The 22,165-nt window shown below is 42.1% G+C and overlaps 1 protein-coding gene across 1 annotated transcript in view; it reads right to left on the bottom strand.

Annotated features, from left to right (window-relative positions):
- LOC150083831 (cilia- and flagella-associated protein 157-like) overlaps nucleotides 1–22,165 on the bottom strand; it is a 78,325-nt gene that overhangs the window by 30,901 nt on the left and 25,259 nt on the right. Inside the window, exon 5 of the mRNA XM_090375399.1 lies at nucleotides 17,450–17,566. Coding sequence (XP_090231525.1) covers nucleotides 17,450–17,566 — 117 coding nt within the window. The remainder of the gene's footprint in view (nucleotides 1–17,449; nucleotides 17,567–22,165) is intronic.

The following is a 22,165-nucleotide window of genomic DNA, read 5'->3' as shown; positions in this document are numbered from 1 at the left end:
TGGACCCCTACTGAGGCCCAACGCTGCCCACACTTAGCCCCGTGGAGGCAGACCAGGTACACCAGTATTTTTAGATAAGTACTCTGGCAGGTCCTGCCACCTAATTTCCTGAGATTACAGTGGCTAGGACCTATATATATATATATATATATATATATATATAAAAAAAAAAAAAAAAAGGGGGGGGGTGGGATAAACGCTTGATAAACGCTTAATTAGGCCGAAAGAGGTTGCAAGTGTGTCGAGTTTGGCATTTAAAAATTTTTACATTGTGTTTGTGTGGGGCATTCGCTTTTCACTGGCGATATAGGTAGAGTAGGGGGGGAGAGACGGAAGGCTGGGGAAAAAAGACAGAAATATGGGGTCAATAGGGAAGGCGATCCCACAAGGATATCAGTGGGGCATACCCTTGCCCCACCAGAGGGAAAAGAGGGGGTGGTGGGGTGGGGAGGGGCAGAAAGACCCTCCTCTCACCCCACCAGGGATAGGGAGAGAAAGTTGGCTGGGAAAGGGAGCCCTGCCCAGTTCGCCATAGCGGCAATTTGCAGTGCCCTCCAGCAAGTGCAGTCTGATGATGACTCGTTGGTGGGGCTTGGCCCTTTTCTAGGTGTGTGGTTTCATCCTGGGAGTGACGAAATCCTGGCTGGAGCCACTCCCATTGGTTCCTAGGTCGATGCTGTTTCATTTATTTTGCAGCATATTACGCCATTTGTCCATAGTATTTTGCTATCCTTTCCTCTGTGTTGATGTTTTATCAGTTTGCCTTTATTTATTATTTGAGGTCATCTATTCGTTGTGGATGGCTATTTCTGTTCGTTTCTATTGAAGACGTCAAGTGCAAATCGGCTGAGGGCTTTGTATTCATCTTCTGTATCCAGTAGATGGTACTCTTGATTTTTCGGCAAGTATTGAATCTCAGTTATAAGTCTACTTCTGTGTTCTTCGTAGCATTCACAGTCATGAATAATATGCTGCCATGTTTCAGGTTCTCCACAGGTGCATGTGGACTCTTCTATTATTCAGATTGCGTCCAGTTTTGCTTTAAATGGGCTGTGGTCCGTCAGGAGGAAGGTTGTATTTAGCCCAGGATAGAACCACGAGGGGGCTTTTGGGTACATTTTTGCGACTATCGGTATGAAGCTTCTTGTAACTTGACTTTGGCGACATCTCCCATCTGTGCTGCCAAATTTTCAACATGTGAGCCACTATTCGTTGTTTCTCTGCCGTCCGGCAGTTGGTTGGGTCCAAGGTAAAGTCATAGATGGAGGCAGGTATATTCTTGGACAGTAAATACATGAGTCCACATCTAGTCACCTCGAGGTCCAGCGGAAGAGCTCCTGCCAGGACCTGCAGAGCGTGGGTGCTCATCGTTTTGCATGCCCTAGTTATAGTTAGAAGTATGTTTCTTTGGATGGTGTCCAGCAGTCTTCTGTTGACCGCAGTTTCGGCCTTCCTGAACCAGATTGGCGATCCACAGGTGATCGCTGGGATGAATATTTTTTTATAATGCAGGGACAGGGTCTTCCTGTTGAGTCCCCAGTCCCTGCGAGATATTCTTGCTACAAGTGCTTCTACAGGGATGGGATACACTTAAATAGAAAGGGTGCAAGAATATTTGCTGATGCTATCGAGGCAGTGTTAGGTGGGTCGGAAAACTGCTAGCTTGGGGAGAGACAAAGACCAATAGATTGACAGTAGCCACTGGCAGAGGTGAAAGAGATTCTTGCACAGCTTCTATTAGAATGAGCAGAAGCCTGGAAAACAAGATGCATGGTATTTCAGAGACTGCTGGGGCCCATTGCGGTACAAGTAAACACATGGGTTGTGTTAGGGTAGCTAAGAATAGAAACAGGTGCAGGTATACTTGCGTGTACACCAATGCTAGGAGTTTAGTAAATAAATTTGATGAATTTGAGGTATTGCTCAAAACATCAAAGGCAGATATTGTTGGGATATCAGAGACGTGGTGTCACACAGATATAAGGGATGCAGAACTGCAATTTGGGGAGTACAACGTCTACAGAAAGGATAGACAGGATAGGAAGGGGGGGGAGGGGTTATGCTATTAGTTAAGAAACACATAAAAACCAAGGAAGTGAAGCCAGTCGACATCGCTGGACAGTGCAGTGTTGAGTCAGTTTGGTGTGACATAAGCATTGGGAGATCAAAATTGAGAGTAGGAGTGTGCTATAGGCCTAATGACTCTGATGAGTATAATAAGGAACTGTACAGGGAAATAGAGTGGGCCAGTAAATCAGAGAGTCTTATAATGAGAGATTTTAATTTCCCAGATATTGACTGGAATTTGGGGGCTGGTTACTCACACACTAGCAGGGCTTTTGTGGATTTATTGGATGACTGTTTTCTACATCAGCATGTTCGGGAGGCAACTAGAGGGAGTAATACTCTTGATTTGATTATCAGCAGTGATTCTTCATGCATTAAGAATCTGCAGATAAACAAACCACTAGGTGGCAGTGATCACAGTGTGCTGAAGTGGGATTTACTCAAAGAGGTAACTACCATTAGGGGTAAAGGGAAGGGTTATTGCTTCCGTAAAGGCGACTACGATGGACTGAGACAGTATTTAAATTCTATACAGTGGGACCAACTGATGATGTTACCAACAGCAAATTCAAAATGGGAAGCATTCAAAGAACTTATCTTGGAAGCTACTAGGCTTTACATACCAACTAAGAAATATTGTTCAAGGTTTAGGCCAAAATGGATGTCAGATGAACTAATGAGGCATATGGCAGAGAAGAAAAATGCACGGGATACTTACAAATTAACACATGACACAGAAGCCTATGATAGATACAAGTTGAAATGCAACCAAGTTACAAAGGAGGTTAGGCAGGCAAAGGCAGATTACGAGAAATCCTTGGCAAGGGATGCAAAGAAAAACAGCAAAGAGTTCTTTACTTATGTTAACTCTAGAAGGAAGGGGATGAATCAGATTGGTCCACTTGATATTGATGGGTCAACTATTGATGATCCTGCTCAGGTAGCTAACAAACTAAATGAATATTTTGCATCGACATTCACACATGAGGAGTTATTCAGCAAGGGGAATGCCAGAGGTGTATTCAACTCTAGCAGTAAGCTACAGAATCTTGAAATAACTGGGAGTAAAGTGGAGGAGAAACTGTTGAAGATAAACACAAGAAAGGCACCCGGGGTGGATGGGATCTATCCAGTTATATTAAAGGAGGCGGCAAAGGAAGTAAGCAAACCCTTAGCCATAATTATGAGAGCTTCCTTGGACTCAGGGGAGGTACCCATAGACTGGAAATGTGCAAATGTGACCCCAATTCACAAAGGAGGATCAAAGGCTGACACAAGTAATTATAGACCTGTGAGCTTAACTTCTGTTCCAGGAAAATTAATGGAAGCACTGGTTAAAGAAGCACTGCAGGATCATTTAGACAAGACTTCAGTTATAGCTCAGACACAGCATGGTTTTGTTAAGGGGAAGTCTTGCCTGACCAACTTGATTGGATACTATGATGCAGTCACAAAAGAACTGGATGCAGGGAATAACTTTGATATTATATACTTGGATCTTAGAAAGGCTTTTGATACTGTTGCATATGGAAGACTGCTACACAAATTGGAGCAGTGTGACATTGGAGGCAAATTGCTGCTATGGATAAAGGGGTGGTTCAGGGGGAGAAGACAGAGCGTGGTAATCAATGGACACTGCTCATCGTGGACTAATGTTATTAGTGGAGTCCCTCAGGGCTCAGTGTTGGGTCCATTATTGTTTTCTGTATTTATAAATGATATTGATGATGGTATATCAAGCTTAATGTCCAAGTTTGCAGATGATACAAAGGTTGGCAGGGTTGTCAAGGACACTACTGACACTATGCTGCTGCAACAGGATCTGGAAAGGTTGAGCAGATGGGCTGAGAGGTGGCAAATGAAGGTTAACATTGACAAATGTAAAGTACTACACATGGGAAACAGCAACCCCAGAGCAACGTATCAACTCTGTGGTACTACACTGAGAGTGGTAGAGAATGAAAGGGACTTGGGAGTGGTTGTGCAGGCAGATATGAAGTTCTCTGAGCAGTGCAGACGGGCTGCAAGAGTAGCTCATGGAGTATTGTCAATGATATACAGGAATTTTTCCAGCAGGGATAAGGAGGTGATTATTCCATTGTATAAGGCAATGGTCAGGCCACACCTAGAGTACTGTATACAGGTCTGGAGGCCTCATTTCAAGAAGGATGTAGAGCTGCTGGAACGAGTACAAAGAAGGGCAACAAGATTAGTGAATGGAACAAAGGGGTGCTCTTACGAAGAAAGGCTTAAGTTTTGCAAATTACAGTGTCTGGAGACTAGGCACCAGCGAGGTGATCTGATAGAGGTGTATAAAGCCTTGAATGGTTTAAGCATGCTCAATGCTGATGGGATTCTTCCTCTAGCTCAGAAAAATCACCTGAGAGGGCATAAATTCAAATTGAGGAAAGACAGATGTAGGATAGACGTGAGGAAATTTGCCTTTAGCCAGCAGGTGGCTGGTTGGTGGAACAGACTTCCATCCCTTGTGGTGGAGGTTGATAGCCTAAATAAGTTTAAGGCTCAGCTGGACAGGTATTTGGAATGAACAGAGGGGTGAAGTGGAAGTGGGGTTTTTTTTTTTTTTTTTTTTTTGGCTGATGCTGCATAAGCTTGCTTTCTTGCATCAAATGCCTCTACTAATGCTAATGCTAAGTGCTGCATAGTTCCTTAGTTTCTCTCTCAAGTAGGTGAGGTGAGGTGTAAAGGACAGGTTTCCATCCAGGATAATACCTAGATACTTTATTTGCTTTGCTAGTTTAATGGTGGATCCCGCTATCTTTATTTGCGGTGGTCGTCTGATATTTACAGAGCCTTTTAGTAATACTGAGTTTGTCTTTGTTGGTGAAATCATTAACATATGTGTTTTTGCCCAATTCTGTAAGGTTTGTAGTGCTTGGTTTGCCTGTGTTTTAAGTCCCGTTCTGGAGTCCATTTCAACCATTAAAATGAGATCATCAGCAAAGGCCTGACTGGCCACAATTCCCAAGTCCAGAGCCAAGAAGTCATCAAAAACCATGTTCCACATTAGTGACCCCAGGACAGATCCCCGTGGGCAGCCCCTTCGGACGCTTTTAACAACTCATCGGAAAGTTGTGACGACATCAATTTTCCTATCCAACAGATATGCCTGGACACTGTTATACAAGTTTTCTGGGAGTGCTGCTTTCCAGAGTCTGCCAAGGACGCTGGGCCAACAGACGGTGTCGAAGGCCCCAGCAAAATCCACTGCTATTACCAGAAAATACTTCTTGTTACTTTGGGTTGCCTTGGTTATGAGGTTTTGGACTGCTTCAATGGTCGAGAAGCCCGGTTTGAATCCATATTGCCTGGGTGATTCCAGGTTGGCGGTTTTGTAATGGTTCATGATCCTTTTGTGGAGCAGCCTTTCATAGAGTTTGCTTAGAGTAGGGAGTAGGACTATGGGGCGATATGAGGCCGGTTGGTCCGGAGGTTTTGTTGGGTTTTTTAAGATAAGTTTTAGGTGTGCAGTCTTCCAACTTGTCGGGAATTTCCCAGTTTCCAGGCATCGGCTGAGGAGATTAAGTATCAGGTTCGGTGTATATTCCATGGCTTTTTTGACCATCTCTGGTTCTATGAGATCCGGGCCGGGACATTTCCTGTTGCGCATTTGCAAGGCCGCACCCTGTAATTCATCGAATGTGAAGGGCGGTTCTATTTCTTGGGTTCTATACGCTTGGTTTGCCTGGCATATTACCTTTTGTTGTTCATTAAGGATATCTGGTGGTCCATGGATGATAGCACTAAGGATATTGGTAATCGATTCCTCCCACGTTTTAGTCAGGCTTCCATTGAGCATCCTCATTACAGTGGATGCTTCTCCCCTGGGGAGCTTGTTTGTGGTGATTTTATACACTACGCCCCAGGGGTTCTCATTCCCTGTCTTGGAGACCAGGTTTTCCCAAGAGGCTCGCTTGTTCTTTTTAATTTTTTCAGTATAGGTGTTTCGCACCTCTTTGTATTGTTGCCGTAGTACTGCTACCTCTGTTGGTGGCCATGTTCTCCGTGCTCTTTGGAATTCCTTCCATTTTGTCTGGACCTGTTTTCTCAATCTTTGCAATTCTGGAGTCCACCAGGGCATGTCCCCGACTGAGGGGGTTTTCCTCAGCATCGCTGTCTCTGCTGCTTCAGTTATGATACTGGTGATTTTCTCTTGGAGTGTATCTGGGTTTTTAATCTCACTGTCCGTCCAGTTCCTCCAGCGTTTTTTGCGCCTTGCTGGTCAGTTGTACTCTGAAGAGTTCCCAGTCTGCCTTTTGGATTGCGAATCTGTTTGCCAATTGTCTGTTTGTAGTTATTTTTGTCATTGATCTTCTGATTTGGTAGGTTATTGCACGGTGATCCGAAGTGGTCCAGGCATTTTGCACTGTCCAATCGGTCACGTGGGCTTCAATATTCCTTGTGGTCAGGGTGATATCAATCGTGACTTCCCACAAGGTATTGCAGAATGTTGGCAGGTTAAAGGGTTGGTTTTTGAATGTGAGGATTGAATTTGCCAGGAATTTGTCCAGTCTTTGTCCATTTCTGGTTCCGTGGCGGTCCGGTGTGGCACTGTGCCAAACAGGGGAGCGGCAGTTTACATCTGCTCCTACAATTATTCTTTAGCATTAGCATTAGCATTAGTAGGGGCATTTGATGCAAGAAAGCAAGCTTATGCAGCATCAGCCAAAAAAAAAAAAAAAAAAAAAAAAAAGGCGTCTCCGTAGCCAGGTGGGAAGGAGCAGCAGTGCGTACCACACGCTTCTTGATTAGACCGGGGTTCGAGCCCGTCACCACCAAATATGGAGGATGCGGAAAGGTCAAGGAATGACCAAGGCATATTCCGGAGCAATATGGCCTTAGTTGCTAATGCTCCTGAAAACCAAACAACAACAACAAGCCAAAAAAAAAAAAATAAAAAAAAACCCACTTCCACTTCACCCCTCTGTTCGTTCAAAATACCTGTCCAGCTGAGCCTCAAACTTATTTAGGCTATCAACCTCCACCACAAGGGATGGAAGTCTGTTCCACCAACCAACCACCCGCTGGCTAAAGGCAAATTTCCGCACGTCTATCCTACATCTGACTTTCCTCAATTTGAATTTATGCCCTCTCAGGTGATTTCTCTGAGCTAGAGGAAGAATCCCATCAGCATTGAGCATGCTTAAACCATTCAAGGCTTTATACACCTCTATCAGATCACCTCGCCGGTGCCTAGTCTCCAGACACTGTAATTTGCAAAACTTAAGCCTTTCTTCGTAAGAGCACCCCTTTGTTCCATTCACTAATCTTGTTGCCCTTCTCTGTACTCGTTCCAGCAGCTCTACATCCTTCTTGAAATGAGGTCTCCAGACCTGTATACAGTACTCTAGGTGTGGCCTGACCATCGCCTTATACAATGGAATAATCACCTCCTTATCCCTGCTGAAAAATTCCTGTATATCATTGACAATACTCCATGAGCTACTCTTGCAGCCCGTCTGCACTGCTCAGAGAACTTCATATCTGCCTGCACAACCACCCCCAAGTCCCTTTCATTCTCTACCACTGTCAGTGTAGTACCACAGAGTTGATACGTTGCTCTGGGGTTGCTGTTTCCCATGTGTAGTACTTTACATTTATCAATGTTAAACTTCATTTGCCACCTCTCAGCCCATCTGCTCAACCTTTCCAGATTCCTGTTGCAGCAGCATAGTGTCAGTAGTGTCCTTGACAACCCTGCCAACCTTTGTATCGTCTGCAAACTTGGACATTAAGCCCGATATACCATCATCAATATCATTTATAAATACAGAAAACAATAATGGACCCAACACTGAGCCCCTGAGGGACTCCACTAATAACATCAGTCCACGATGAGCAGTGTCCATTGATTACCACTCTCTGTCTTCTCCCCCTCAACCACCCCTTTATCCATAGCAGTAATTTGCCTCCAATGTCACACTGCTCCAATTTGTGTAGCAGTCTTCCATGTGCAACAGTATCAAAAGCCTTTCTAAGATCCAAGTATTAATATCAAAGTTATTCCCTGCATCCAGTTCTTTTGTGACTGCATCATAGTATCCAATCAAGTTGGTCAGGCAAAGACTTCCCCTTAACAAAACCATGCTGTGTCTGAGCTATAACTGAAGTCTTGTCTAAATGATCCTGTAGTGCTTCTTTAACCAGTGCCTCCATTAATATTTCTGGAACAGAAGTTAAGCTCACAGGTCTATAATTACTTGTGTCAGCCTTTGATCCTCCTTTGTGAATTGGGGTCACATTTGCACATTTCCAGTCTATGGGTACCTCCCCTGAGTCCAAGGAAGCTCTCATAATTATGGCTAAAGGTTTGCTACTTCCTTTGCTGCCTCCCTTTAATATAACTGGATAGATCCCATCCACCCCGGGTGCCTTTCTTGTGTTTATCTTCAACAGTTTCTCCTCCACTTTACTTCCAGTTATTTCAAGATTCTGTAGCTTACTGCTAGAGTTGTATACACCTCTGGCATTCCCCTTGCTGAATAACTCCTCATGTGTGAATGTCGATGCAAAATATTCATTTAGTTTGTTAGCTACCTGAGCAGGATCATCAACACTTGACCCATCAATATCAAGTGGACCAATCTGATTCATCCCCTTCCTTCTGGAGTTTACATAAGTAAAGAACTCTTTGCTGTTTTTCTTTGCATCCCTTGCCAAGGATTTCTCGTAATCTGCCTTCGCCTGCCTAACCTCCTTTGTAACTTGGTTGCATATCAACTTGTATCTATCATAGGCTTCTGTGTCATGTGTTAATTTGTATGTATCCCATGCATTTTTCTTCTCTGCCATATGCCTCATTAGTTCATCTGACATCCATTTTGGCCTAAACCTTGAACAATATTTCTTAGTTGTTATGTAAAGCCTAGTAGCTTCCAAGATAAGTTCTTTGAATGCTTCCCATTTTGAATTTGCTGTTGGTAATATCATCAGTTGGTCCCACTGTATAGAATTTAAATACTGTCTCAGTCCATCGTAGTCGCCTTTACGGAAGCAACAACCCTTCCCTTTACCCCTAATGGTAGTTACCTCTTTGAGTAAATCCCACTTCAGCACACTGTGATCACTGCCACCTAGTGGTTCATTTATCTGCAGATTCTTAATGCATGAAGAATCACTGCTGATAATCAAATCAAGAGTATTACTCCCTCTAGTTGCCTCCCGAACATGCTGATGTAGAAAACAATCATCCAATAAATCCACAAAAGTCCTGCTAGTGTGTGAGTAACCAGCCCCCAAATTCCAGTCAATATCTGGGAAATTAAAATCTCCCATTATAAGACACTCTGATTTACTGGCCCACTCTATTTCCCTGTACAGTTCCTTATTATACTCATCAGAGTCATTAGGCCTATAGCACACTCCTACTCTCAATTTTGATCTCCCAATGTTTATGTCACACCAAACTGACTCCACACTGCACTGTCCAGCGATGTCGACTGGCTTCACTTCCTTGGTTTTTATGTGTTTCTTAACTAATAACATAACCCCTCCTCCCTTCCTATCCTGTCTATCCTTTCTGTAGACGTTGTACTCCCCAAATTGCAGTTCTGTATCCCTTATATCTGTGTGACACCACGTCTCTGATATCCCAACAATATCTGCCTTCGATGTTTTGAGCAATACCTCAAATTCATCAAATTTATTTACTAAACTCCTAGCATTGGTGTACACGCAAGTATACCTGCACCTGTTTCTATTCTTAGCTACGCTAACACAACCCATTTGTTTACTTGTACCGCAATGGCTCCCAGCAGTCTCTGAAATACCATGCATCTTGTTTTTCAGGCTTCTGCTCATTCTAATAGAAGCAGTGCAAGAATCTCTTTCACCTCTGCCAGTGGCTACTGTCAATCTATTGGTCTTTGTCTCCCCCCAAGCTAGCAGTTTTCCGACCCACCTAACACTGCCTCGATAGCATCAGCAAATATTCTTGCACCCTTTCTATTTAAGTGTATCCCATCCCTGTAGAAGCAATCTCTCCTGTTAACAAGTACAGTCCAGGCTGAAAAAAATTCTACCCCTTGAGCCTTGCACAATCTTTCCAGGGCCGAATTGATCGACAAGGCTCTCATCATATACTCCCTCCTATCGTGTCTGGGCAGAATTGCAGACACTTTCAAATTCAACCCTAATTCTCGGCTTTTGTTCAACAGTGACCTGTACTTGTTAAGTAATTCTGCCGGTCTCCTACTCTTAATATTATTAGTGCCAACGTGTACAACTATATCACCTTTTGTGCCCTTAAAAGATGATATTCGCTCTACAACGTCATCAACCTTTGCCCCTGGCAGACATACCCTGGTCCTGTTCCACCTATCTTTTTTACAAAGCATTTTCCCCGTTTCCCTGACAATAGAGTCACCAACAACTACTAGTTCCTTCGGGACCAGCGCATTCTGCCTTAGGGGTTGTCTCTGTGTCACGCGATGCCCAAGTGCAAGCTCTGGCGTTGATGTGGGCAGCTGAGAGCTTGATGGGCCCCTCAATTTAGTTTCTTCGAGGGCATCCACCCTGTCCTTCAAGCTCTCATATAGGCCCACAAGAACGCCGAGTTGTTGCCTGATATCGATACACTCCTTGCATCGCGCACACACAAAGACATCCCCCTTGGCAGTATCATGTCCCGTACCCGATTGCTCTGCAAACATCAAGCAAACAGTGCATTTTATAAGGCTGTGAGTCAGAGGACAACTGCCCCCCTCAGTTCTGCTCTGAGCCACAGCACTTCCATTAGCTTGAGCCTTTTGCTTTGCTGCTCTGGTCTGAGTCATGATTCTATTAATTTATTAATTAATTATGTTATGTTATTAATCATATTACGTTTGTAATCTAAGTCGTTATATGTATTTATTTAAACGTACAATTTAACTGCTAACGAAGTTAAACTAACGCTATCTAGTACGGTATATAACCTACGGTATATCTAGTACGGTATCACAATGGCGGGAAAGTTACTAACGGTAACAGTAGTTACGAACACGTGGAAACCCTTACCGATACTTTTACAAGGCCGAGTAAAGAATAAATACACGAAATTAATCAAAAAATCACAAAATAATGTTATACTACTAAATTTAAATCAAAAGTTTTAGAAAAACAATAATTTCAAATCAATAAATAAGAAAAATCCACTTAGCGGCTTTGAACACGACCGTCACTAGTAGCCTCGTCAGCAGACTTTGTCCTGCTAGGGTTGTCTGGATGGATTGGAGATATGTGATAGCAAAGTCGATTTCCACACCAGGTCTGCAGTACAATGAAATTGCGTATAAGCTCCCAATTGAGCTGATTATATGAGCACAGGAGCCCAGGGCGTACAGAGCTGTGGTAATTTTGTTGCCGCTATTTCTGGATTCCTCACTACCACTGCTGCCCATGGGGTATCCTCATCACTCTGGATAATTTTATAACTCACTGGGAATCCCCTGACCTGCTTTGTGTGTGTATAGGGCTCCTGGATAAGGATGATGTCGGCAATTTCTTCATCGGCTTTGTGGCGTACCTGGTCAACCACTGCCCTGGCACGCTGCCCATTGATCTGGTGTATCTTCAGAACTCCGTAGTTATATTTCTTATGGTGTGTCCCCATAATCAATTCGTTGTTGGAATACACTCTTTACTTTTTGGTACGTTGGGCATTTTGCATCCTGTATGGAGCTTGTGTGGTCCAGCCTCAGGGATTTGCAATTGACGCATATGGGATCTTTCTCCTTGTTTGGGCAGTTTTTAAATTCATGCCCTTTCTCTGAGCAGTGGCCGCACATAGCTTCTTTCTGGTTTCAGGTATGGGAGTGTGGCCATACTTGCAGCACCTATAGCACTTTATTATTGCCACATGCTCCCTATACTTATGACTGCTCCACTCCACATAGATGGTACTCTGTGTTCGTAGGATTCGCCAAGCCTCAGGGGCAAGTTCTATGACCCAATTACAGTTGCCACTGTTATTTACTCTGGTTTTGTATTTTGGGTAAACCAGCACTTTCCCATCCTGGTCTGGGAGTGCACTTTTTAGATTCTTCCTGTAGATCTCCTCCACCAGAAGTTCAGGGGTAAAATCCTGGTCCATGTTGAAGATAACCACTGAGGGCATTTTTCTCTTTGGGGCCTCCGCTGTGAGGCCCAGTGTAGGGATCTTGGGGTTTGTTATAATTCCTTCTGCTTCTTCCTTACTATCCCTGGATTTCTGGTCTTTCTTATGGCTTTTATTCTGGTTGTTCCGAATTCTTCCCTGAGGTTTTGGATTACTTTTTTCTCGATTTCCTCACTTGTACTGGTTTCTTCCCCTGTTGGTCTTAAAATGACTATATTGGGCATTGGCAGAAGTGTTTTCTTTTTAACTTCTATGGCCTTGCCCATTCTCAGTGTTTCTGTGGGTGTATTCCTCAGCACTTGAGCATATGATGGGGTGCGCTGTGGCATTTGATTGCCGCCATCTGCACGTAGGGCTTCCAGGGTTGCCACTGTTCTCTGGTAATTTGTATGTGTGTTCATTAGTATGGTCTCCAGCTTATTCCATTGCAGGATTATTTCTGCACGGATGGATGAAGAAATCCTATTACTATTCTCCTTCATTATATTTTCGAGGGCCATACGCAGTAGGAGTGTCTGCTTTGGCACAGTTCCCTATGGGAGTGTCGGGTCTAGGATGGTTCCCTCTGCCATTTTATGCTGTTCTTCAAGTCCTCCCACCTGATCGCTTGGTTGCTTGGCCTCACTTGTACTCCGGATTTCCCGATCAAATTTCGGTAAAGTCGATTTTGTATTTTTCCTCTTCGTGACCGATTTTGGATCCTTGGTCTCTTCTGTTCTTTCGGTTGAGTTTGGTTGTGTCCCCTGTATTGGTGGCGTGACCTCAATTGTGCTTGGAGCACCAAGCTCTGTCTCTTCCATTCCATTCTCCATTTCCCTACGATTTCGGATTTGCGGGGCTCTCTGGTTTAGTGGGATGCAAGCTATACGGTGTAAAGTCCTCCACAACAGCTGCAGGATGCATGCGATGAAGCACAAGTTCATGCGTCAATTTGGAGCAAGAAACGGGAGGAGTTGAAAGTCAGTCGCGGAAAATTTGAATAAGTGGGGGGGAGGGAATACAAAAAACATGACAGAATCAGTTGTAGCTCAGTAGACGCTCCGAGGAAGACAATACAGATCTTCTTTTTGCCGTTGGTCAGCAAGGGAGAAAGGTCAGTGAGAGAAAATCTGGTGAGAATTTCAAGGTCAGCAGAACTGCCGGAATGTTCAAGTGCACTCAAGTCACAAGAAAATCTATCCACTGTCAGCACACAAGGAGGAAACCCACCCCCAGTCAAGGTCGCCTAGATACTTTCGTGGCGGCCAAGATAGAGTGACCGCGCTCTCCAATGCTATGTCTATGGCGGCGTGGTGACCCGGCCCACAGACAATAGCGCCAGATAAATAACGAAAATATCCCAGTGGAGAACCCAAAAATCAAAAATAAACTTACTCCCACAATACTCCACACGACGAGGAATCCGTTGGTATATGTTTTAAAACAAAACTCATTGTTAACATTAATTTTTAAAAGCAAAAATCTGGAGCAGTACACATGTGCGACTAACCAAGTAGGCAGATAACAGCGCCCTCCATCGGCAGCCCCCCATATGGGGAATGTATACTGGCATATGTTTGTTATTCCCCAGATGCTTGGGTTGTCTTAAAAAAGTAAGCAAGTACATCACTTCGTTAGGTTCTCGTCATACTCTCTGCTTACCACCAGTTCAAAACAAAACATACTGTGATTCATCTGACCATATGCTTTCTTCCATTGTTCCACTGCCCAATCATAATGCTCTTAACACCACTGCAAGTGAATTTTTCTATTTTTCTTTTAAACAGAAAAATAAACAGGTTTCCAAACAGACAGATATTAATTCAATTCACTGCACATTGTATGAGTTAAAATAAGGCAGTTCTGGGCTTGGCTGAATTCAGATATTATTTGCTACACACTGGATGCCTATTTTTCTGCACAGTCATCCTTATAGAGTATGATGGCTGTGCTCTTTAAGTACTGTTTTTACACAATGTTTATACCTTTGAGATGTGGATATCATCTTTAAAGGGCACAAAAGGTGATATAGTTGTACACGTTGGCACTAATGATATTAAGAGTAGGAGACCGGCAGAATTACTTAACAAGTAATGAATTTGAAAGTGTCTGCAATTCTGCCCAAATACAATAGGAGGGAGTATATGATGAGAGCTTTGTCGATCAATTCGGCCCTGGAAAGACTGTGCAAGGCTCAAGGGGTAGAATTTTTTTCAGCCTGGTCTGTACTTGTTAACAGGAGAGACTGCTTCTACAGGGAGGGGATACACTTAAATAGAAAGGTTGCAAGAATATTTGCTGATACTATCGAGGCACTGTTAGGTGGGTCTGAAAACTGCTACCTTGGAGGAATACAAGGACTAATAGATTAACAGTAGCCACTGGCAGAGGTGAATGCTATTCTTGCACTGCTTCTATTGGAATGAGCAGTAGCCTGGAAAATAAGATGCAGGATATTTCAGAGACTGCTGGGTGTCATTGAGGTACAAGTAAACACATGGGTTGTGTTAGGGTAGCTAAGAATAGGAACAGGTGCATATATACTTGCGTGTATACCAATGCTAGGAGTTTGGTAAATAAATTTGATGAGTTTCAGGTATTGCTCAAAACATCAAAGGCAGATATTGTTGGGATATCAGAGACGGGGTGTCACACAGATATAAGGAAAGCAGAACTCGAATTTGGGGAGTACAACGTCTACAGAAAGGATAGACAGGATAGGAAGGAGGGGTTATGCTATTAGTTAAGAAACATAAAATCCAAGGAAGTGAAGCCAGTGTCAAGTCAGTTTGGTGTGACATAAGCATTGGGAGATCAAAATTGAGAGTAGGAGTGTGCTAAAGGCCTAATGACTCTGATGAGTATAATAAGAAACTGTACAGGGAAATAGAGTGGGCCAGTAAATCAGAGAATCTTATAATGGTGGATTTTAATTTCCCAGATAAACATACAAATTAATGGGTGACATGGAAGCCTATGATAGATATAAGCTGGTCTGTAACCAAGTCACAAAGGAGATTAGGCAGGCAAAAGCAAATTATGAGAAATCCTTGTCAAAGGATGCAAAGAAAAACAGAAAAGAGTTCTTTACATATGTAAACTCTAGAAGGAAAGGGATGAATCAGATTGGTCCATTGGATATTGATGGTTCAACTGTTGAGGATCCTGCTCAGGTGGCTAACAAACTAAACGAGTATTTTGTATCTAAATTCACACATGAGGAGTTATTCAGGAAGGGGAATGCCAGAGGTGAAGTAAACTCTGGCAGTGAGATAGATGATTTGTAATAATTGAGAGGAAAGTGGAGGAGAAATTGTTGAGGATAAACATAAAAAAGGCACCCAGGGTGGATGGGATCTATCCTGTTATATTAAAGGAGGTAGCAAAGGAAGTAAGCAAACCCTTAGCCATAATTATGAGAGCTTCTTTGGACTCAGGGAAGGGACCCATAGACTGTAGATTTGCAAATGTGACCACAATTCACAAAGGAGAATCAAAGGCTGACACAAGTAATTATAGACCTGTGAATTTTAACTTCTGTTCCAGGAAAATTAATGGAGGCACTGTTTAAAGAAGCACTGCAGGAGCATCTAGACAAGACTTCAGTTATAGCTCAGACGCAGCATGGTTTTGTTAAGGGAAAGTCTTGCCTGATCAATTTGATTGGATACTATGATGCAGTCACAAAAGAACTGGATGCAGTGAATAACTTTGATATTATATATTTGGACCTTAGAAAGGCTTTTGATACTGTTGCACATGGAAGACTGCTGCACAAATTGGAGCAGTGTGGCATTGGAGGCAAATTTCTGCTATGGATAAAGGGATGGTTGAGGGGAAAAAGACAGAGTGGTAATCAATGGACACTGCTCATCGTGGACTAATGTTATTAGTAGAGTCCCTCAGAGTTCAGTGTTGGGTCCATTATTGTTTTCTGTATTTATAAATGATATTGATGATGGTATATCAAGCTTAATGTCCACGTTTGAAGACGATACAAAGGTTGGCAGGGTTGTTAAGGACACTATTGATGCTATGCTGCTGCAACAGGATCTGGAAAGGTTGAACTGATGGGCTGAGAGGTGGCAAATGAAGTTTAACATTGACAAATTTAAAGTACACATATAGAAAACAGTAACCCCAGAGCAACGTGTCAACTCTGTGGTACTACACTGACAGTGGTAGAGAATGAAAAGGACCTGGGGTAATTGTGCAGGCAGATATGAAGTTCTCTGAGCAGTGCAGACAGGCTGCAAGAGTAGCTGATGGTGTCTTGTCAATGATATACAGTAATGTTTCTAGCAGAGTAAGGAGGTGATTATTCCCTTGTATAAGGCAATGTACAGGCCACATCTTGAGTACTGTATACAGGTCTGGAGGCCTCATTTCAAGAAGGATGTAGGGCTGCTGGAACGAGTACAGAGAAGGGCAACAAGGTTAGTGAATGGAACAAAGGGATGCTCTTATGAAGAAAGGCTTAAGTTTTGCAAATTACAGTGTCTGGAGACTAGGCACCGGCGAGGTGATCTGATAGAGGTGTATAAAGCCTTGAATGGTTTGAGAATGCTCAATGCCGATGGGATTCTTCCTCTTGTTCAGAATAATCACCTGAGAGGGCATAAATTCAAATTGAGGAAAGACAGATGTAGGATAGATGTGCGGAAATTTGCCTTTAGCCAGCGTGTAGTTGGTTGGTGGAACAGACTTCCATCCCTTGTTGTGGAAGTTGATAGCTTAAATAAATTTAAGGCTTAGCTGGACAGGTATTTCGAACGAACGGAGGATTTTTTTTTTGGCTGATGCTGCATAAGCTTGCTTTTTTGAATCATATGCCTCTATTAATTCTAATGCTAATGCTAATGTGGAAGAACTGCTTGCTTTCTAGTTATTAAAAACCTTTGGGGTTGAAGGATGCTTTTGAGAAACCAGTTGTCTTTCATTTCTTAAATCATGATACCTGCTAAACATGCAACCAAGATAAAACTTTTTTCAAAGTCTGACAGATCACCCATTTTCGCCATTTTGACTTCAGATTACTGCAGTTGAATAGCCTGTGAGTCTTTATACTCAGCAAGACAATATGTTATCCATCACCCATGTCACAGTTTTCTTTGCATATATTCGCATTTCTTCTGTCTGTGACTGTCTTAATATCAAGGTTCATATTTTTTTTTGGCCTGTGTGTGTATTTTGTTTAAGAAAGTTGAGCAATTTCACTCTGAAGATATGAATTTTTTAATAAAATATAAATCTATATAAAAGTGTAAAAGTAATTTCATGTTTTACCTCTTGTTTCTGCTGGGCAACTTTATCTTCTAAGGCATCATGACTTTTCTGCAAGTTATCCATTGAATTCAGCATATCATCCTGTTTCTCACATTTATCTTGAAGCAACTTAATTACCTAATAAAATAATAATAATGACAAAAATAAAATAGCATTAACAGTTAAGGCACTTAAATTAAATAATTCCATAAAAATTACATTAAATCACCAATGTTTTACTGAATAATTTAAATCATACATAAATGTAGAGTACAGCAACCATTATATAAAATTTATTACTTAACCACTGCCACATGTAAATGCAGCAATATTTTTGTGCATATGTGTGGCAAAGGGGAAGAACACATTTCAGTGATATTCCTACTTCCAGCATAGCTACACAGTTACTATACTTTTCTGTTCATAACAGGAAACATTACATAAAAAATATAAAAATAAAAAACAAGAAATAAAAAAAATTAAAATTAAAAAATAAAGAAAAGGAAATAAAATAAAATATGAGTATTAAATATGGTAAAATTCAATTCCAACATTCAAGAAGTTGGCGTTCAACTTCTTGAATGTTGAACGTTCAACAAAACATTCAAGAGCCTTTGCTGCCTCCTTTAATATAAATGGATAGATCCCATCCACCCCAGGTGCCTTTCTTATGTTTAACTTCAACAATTTCTCCTCAAATTAAACTAGTCAAAGATGGCTGTAACAAGATTCATGAAACTAGTGAGAAATGTCAGTTAAACCAGTTACAATGCTGGTTATAATACAAATCATAATTGTCATAGAGTGCTGTTCTAAAATTTTAAAAACAGCAATGAAACAAAATAAACAGAAACTGCCAGTTAAGAGCACTCCCATAACTTACCTGAACAGCAAGTCTCTCAATATAAATCAAGCTTTCAGACAACATTAGTGTTTTCATTTATTGATGTAAGGAAGCAAGGATGATACTAAACGCAGAGCGTTTAGTATTAACATAAGAGTCCAAAATAGTATATGATTAGATCCCCTAGAGTGTGCTCTTTCCAAGTGCAAGCTGAAAATTTTCCGGTCAGTAGTTTATGATTTATGACGGAAAGAGTAATAGTAGTTTTGTGCCTATCGTCAGAAAATTGAAAATGAAGCAAAGAACAGTTATCAAATTTTATTGAAAATTAAGAAAAAGTGCTACAGATAGTTTGATGAATTAAAAAACGTTTATGCTGATTAATGTTTGCCTTGACCATGAGTCTTTGAATGGTTTTCTTGTTTTTGTAAAGGATGCAAGTCGTTAGAGGATGATTCCCGAACTGGCTGACCAATCTCTGTTCGAACAACAGAGATTGCCACAAAGGTTAGAAAAATTAGAATTAGTAGAGGCACATGATGCAAGAAAGCAAGCTTAGCTTATACAGCATCAGCCAAAAAAAAAAAAAAAAAAAACCCATTACACTGATCCATTCATCGTTCCAAATTTTTGTCTAGGTCTGCCTTGAATTTATTTAAGCTATCAACTTCCACTCCACAACAACAGATAGAGGTTTGTTCCAGCTATCAACTAGCCAGGGGCGCCCTAGGCAAATTATGAAGTCAGTGCCCCAAAAACTCCAAGGGAAGTATAGGCTGAAGTCAGTACTGCACCCCCCTCTGGGGTCTGCACCCTATGCAGACCTCAGAGGGATTATTGTTATTGTTATTATTTGGTTTTTTGGATCATTAGCAACCAAGCCCATATTGCTCCAGGGATATGCAGTGGTCGTTCCCTGACCTTTCTGCATCTTCCGTATTTGGTGGTCACGGGCTCAAACCCTGGTCTAATCAAGAAGCATGTGCTACACACTGCTGCTCCTGCCCACCTGGCTACGGAGGCGCTGACCTCAGAGGGACAGTGCTATCATTAAGCCTAGTTGGCCTAATGACAGCAACAACCCTGCAACTACCCACTGGCTATAATCACTCTTCCGCACGTCTATTCGACAACAGTCTTCCACAATTTGAATTTATGCTCTCTCAGGTTTGTAATCTGAGCAAGAGGAAGAATCCCATCAGCACTGAGTCTGCTCAATCCATCCAAGACCTTATACACCTCAATCAGATTGCCTCGCAATGTCTCTCAATCAGATTGCCTAGTCTCCAGAAGCTACAATTTGCAGAAATTAAGCCTTTCTTCATAAGAGCACCCCTTTGTTCTCTTCACCAGTCTTGTTGCCCTTCTCTCGTTCTAGCAACTTTACATCCTTCCCAAAATGAGGCTTCCAGACCTGTACGCAGTACTCAAGGTGTGGCCTGACCATTGCCTTATACAAGGGGATAATCACCTTATTCCTGCTCGCAAAATTCCTGTATATCATTGAGAAGACCCCAGGTCTCTTTCAATCCCCACTACCCTGAGTGTAACACACTGCATAATTAGTACATTTCTCTGGTGTTACTGCTACCCGCTATGCAGTACTTTGCATTTGTCAATGTTAAACTTCAGTTACCACTTCTCAGCCCATCTACCCAACTTTTCCAGATCCTGTAGCAGCAACATACTGTCATTACTGTTATTAACAACCCTGCCAATCTTTGTATCAACTGCAAACTTTGACATTAAGCTTGATATACCTTCATCAATATCACTGAAAAATATACAAAACAACAATGGGCCGAACACCGAACACTGAGAGACACCACTAATAACATTAGTCCATGCAGAGCAGTACCCATTGATCACCACGCTCTGTCTTCTCCCACTCAACCATCCTTTTTATCCATTGTAGCAACTTGTCCTTAATGCCGTACTGCTCCAATTTCTACAGTAGACTTCCATATGCAACAGTATCAAATGCTCTCCTGAAATCCAAGTATATGATATCAAAATTTTGCATCCAGTTCCTTTGTGACCACATCATAGTATCCAATCAAATTTTTCAGACAAGACTTCCCTTGACAAACCCATGCTGTGTCTGAATTATTACTGCTGTCCTGTTTAAATGATCCTGCAATGCTTCTTGAACCAGTGACTCCATTTTTCCCTGGAACAGAAGTCAAACTAACAGGTCTGTAATTACTCTTGTCACCCTTTGATCCCTCTTTGTGAATTGGAGATACATTTGCACATCTCCAGTCTGTTTGGACTTCTCCAGAGTCCAAGGATGCTCTCATAATTATGGCTAAGGGTTTGCTTACTTCCTTTGCTGCCTCCTTTAATATAAATGGATAGATCCCATCCATCCCAAGTGACTTTCTTATGTTTAACTTCAACAATTTCTCCTCCACTTTGCTCTCAGTTATTACAAAATCATTTAACTCCCTGTTAGAGTTTGATAAACATCTGGCCCTCTCCTCCTTGAATAGCTGCTTACGCGTGAATGTAGATGCAAAATACTCATTTAGTTCGGCAGTTATCTGAGAAAGATCATCTCCAGTCAAACCATTGATATCAAGAGGACCAATCTGATTTATCCCCTTCCTTTTAGAGTTTATATAAGTAAAGAAGCCTTTGTTGTTTTTCTTTGTATCCTTTACCAAAGATCTTTTTTCTTAATCTACTTTCGCTTGCCTAACCTCCTTTGTGACTTGATTACAGACTAGCTTGTATCTATCATAGGCTTCAGTGTCGCCTGACAATTTATGTGCATCCCATGCATTTTTATTCTCTGCCACAAGTGTCATAAGTTCATCTGACATCCATTTTAGCATTAGCATTAGTAGAGGCATATGATGCAAGAAAGCAAGCTTATTCAGCATCAGCCAAAAAAAAAAAAAAAAAAAAAAAAACACCACTCCCATTTCACCCCTCCGTTCACTCGAAATACCTGTCCAGTTGAGCCTTAAATTTGTTTAGGCTATCAACTTCAACAACAAGTGATGGAAGTCGGTTCCACCAACCAACCACCCGCTGGCCAAAGGCAAATTTCCGCACATCTATCCGACATTCGTCCTTCCCCAATTTGAATTTATGCCCTCTGAGGTGATTATTCTGAGCAAGATGAAGAATCCCATTGGCATTGAGCATGCTCAAACCATTCAAAGCCTTATACACCTCTATCAGATCACCTCGCCGGTGCCTAGTCTCCAGACACTGTAATTTGCAAAACTTAAGCCTTTCTTCGTAAGAGCAACCCTTTGTTCCATTCACTAATCTTGTTGCCCTTCTCTGTACCCGTTCCAGCAGCTCTACATCCTTCTTGAAATGAGGCCTCCAGACCTGTATACAGTACTCAAGATGTGGCCTAACCATTGCCTTATACAAGGGAATAATCACCTCCTTATCCCTGCTAGAAAAATTCCTGTATATCATTGACAAGACACCATGAGCTACTCTTGCAGCTCGTCTGCACTGCTCAGAGAACTTCATATCTGCCTGCACAATTACCCCCAGGTCCTTTTCATTCTCCACCACTATCAGTGTAGTACCGCAGAGTTGATACGTTGCTCTGGGGTTACTGTTTCCCATATGTAGTACTTTACATTTGTCAATGTTAAACTTCATTTGCCACCTCTCAGCCCATCTGTTCAACCTTTCCAGATCCTGTTGCAGCAGCATAGCGTCAGTGGTGTCCTTAACAACCCTGCCAACCTTTGTATCATCTGCAAACTTGGACATTAAACTTGATATCCCATCATCAATATCATTCATAAACACCAAAAACAACAACGGACCCAACACTGAACCCTGAGGAACTCCACTAATAACATTAGTCCACGTTGAGCAGTGTCCATTGATTACCACTCTCTGTCTTCTGCCACTCAACC

Source organism: Mastigoproctus giganteus, chromosome 6 (genome assembly GCF_048544385.1).
Source record: "Mastigoproctus giganteus isolate SK-2022 chromosome 6, ASM4854438v1, whole genome shotgun sequence".
NCBI classification, from domain to species: Eukaryota; Metazoa; Arthropoda; class Arachnida; order Uropygi; family Thelyphonidae; genus Mastigoproctus; species Mastigoproctus giganteus.
Note: the sequence above shows the minus strand (reverse complement) of the source record. Positions and strands in the feature narration are given on the sequence as shown.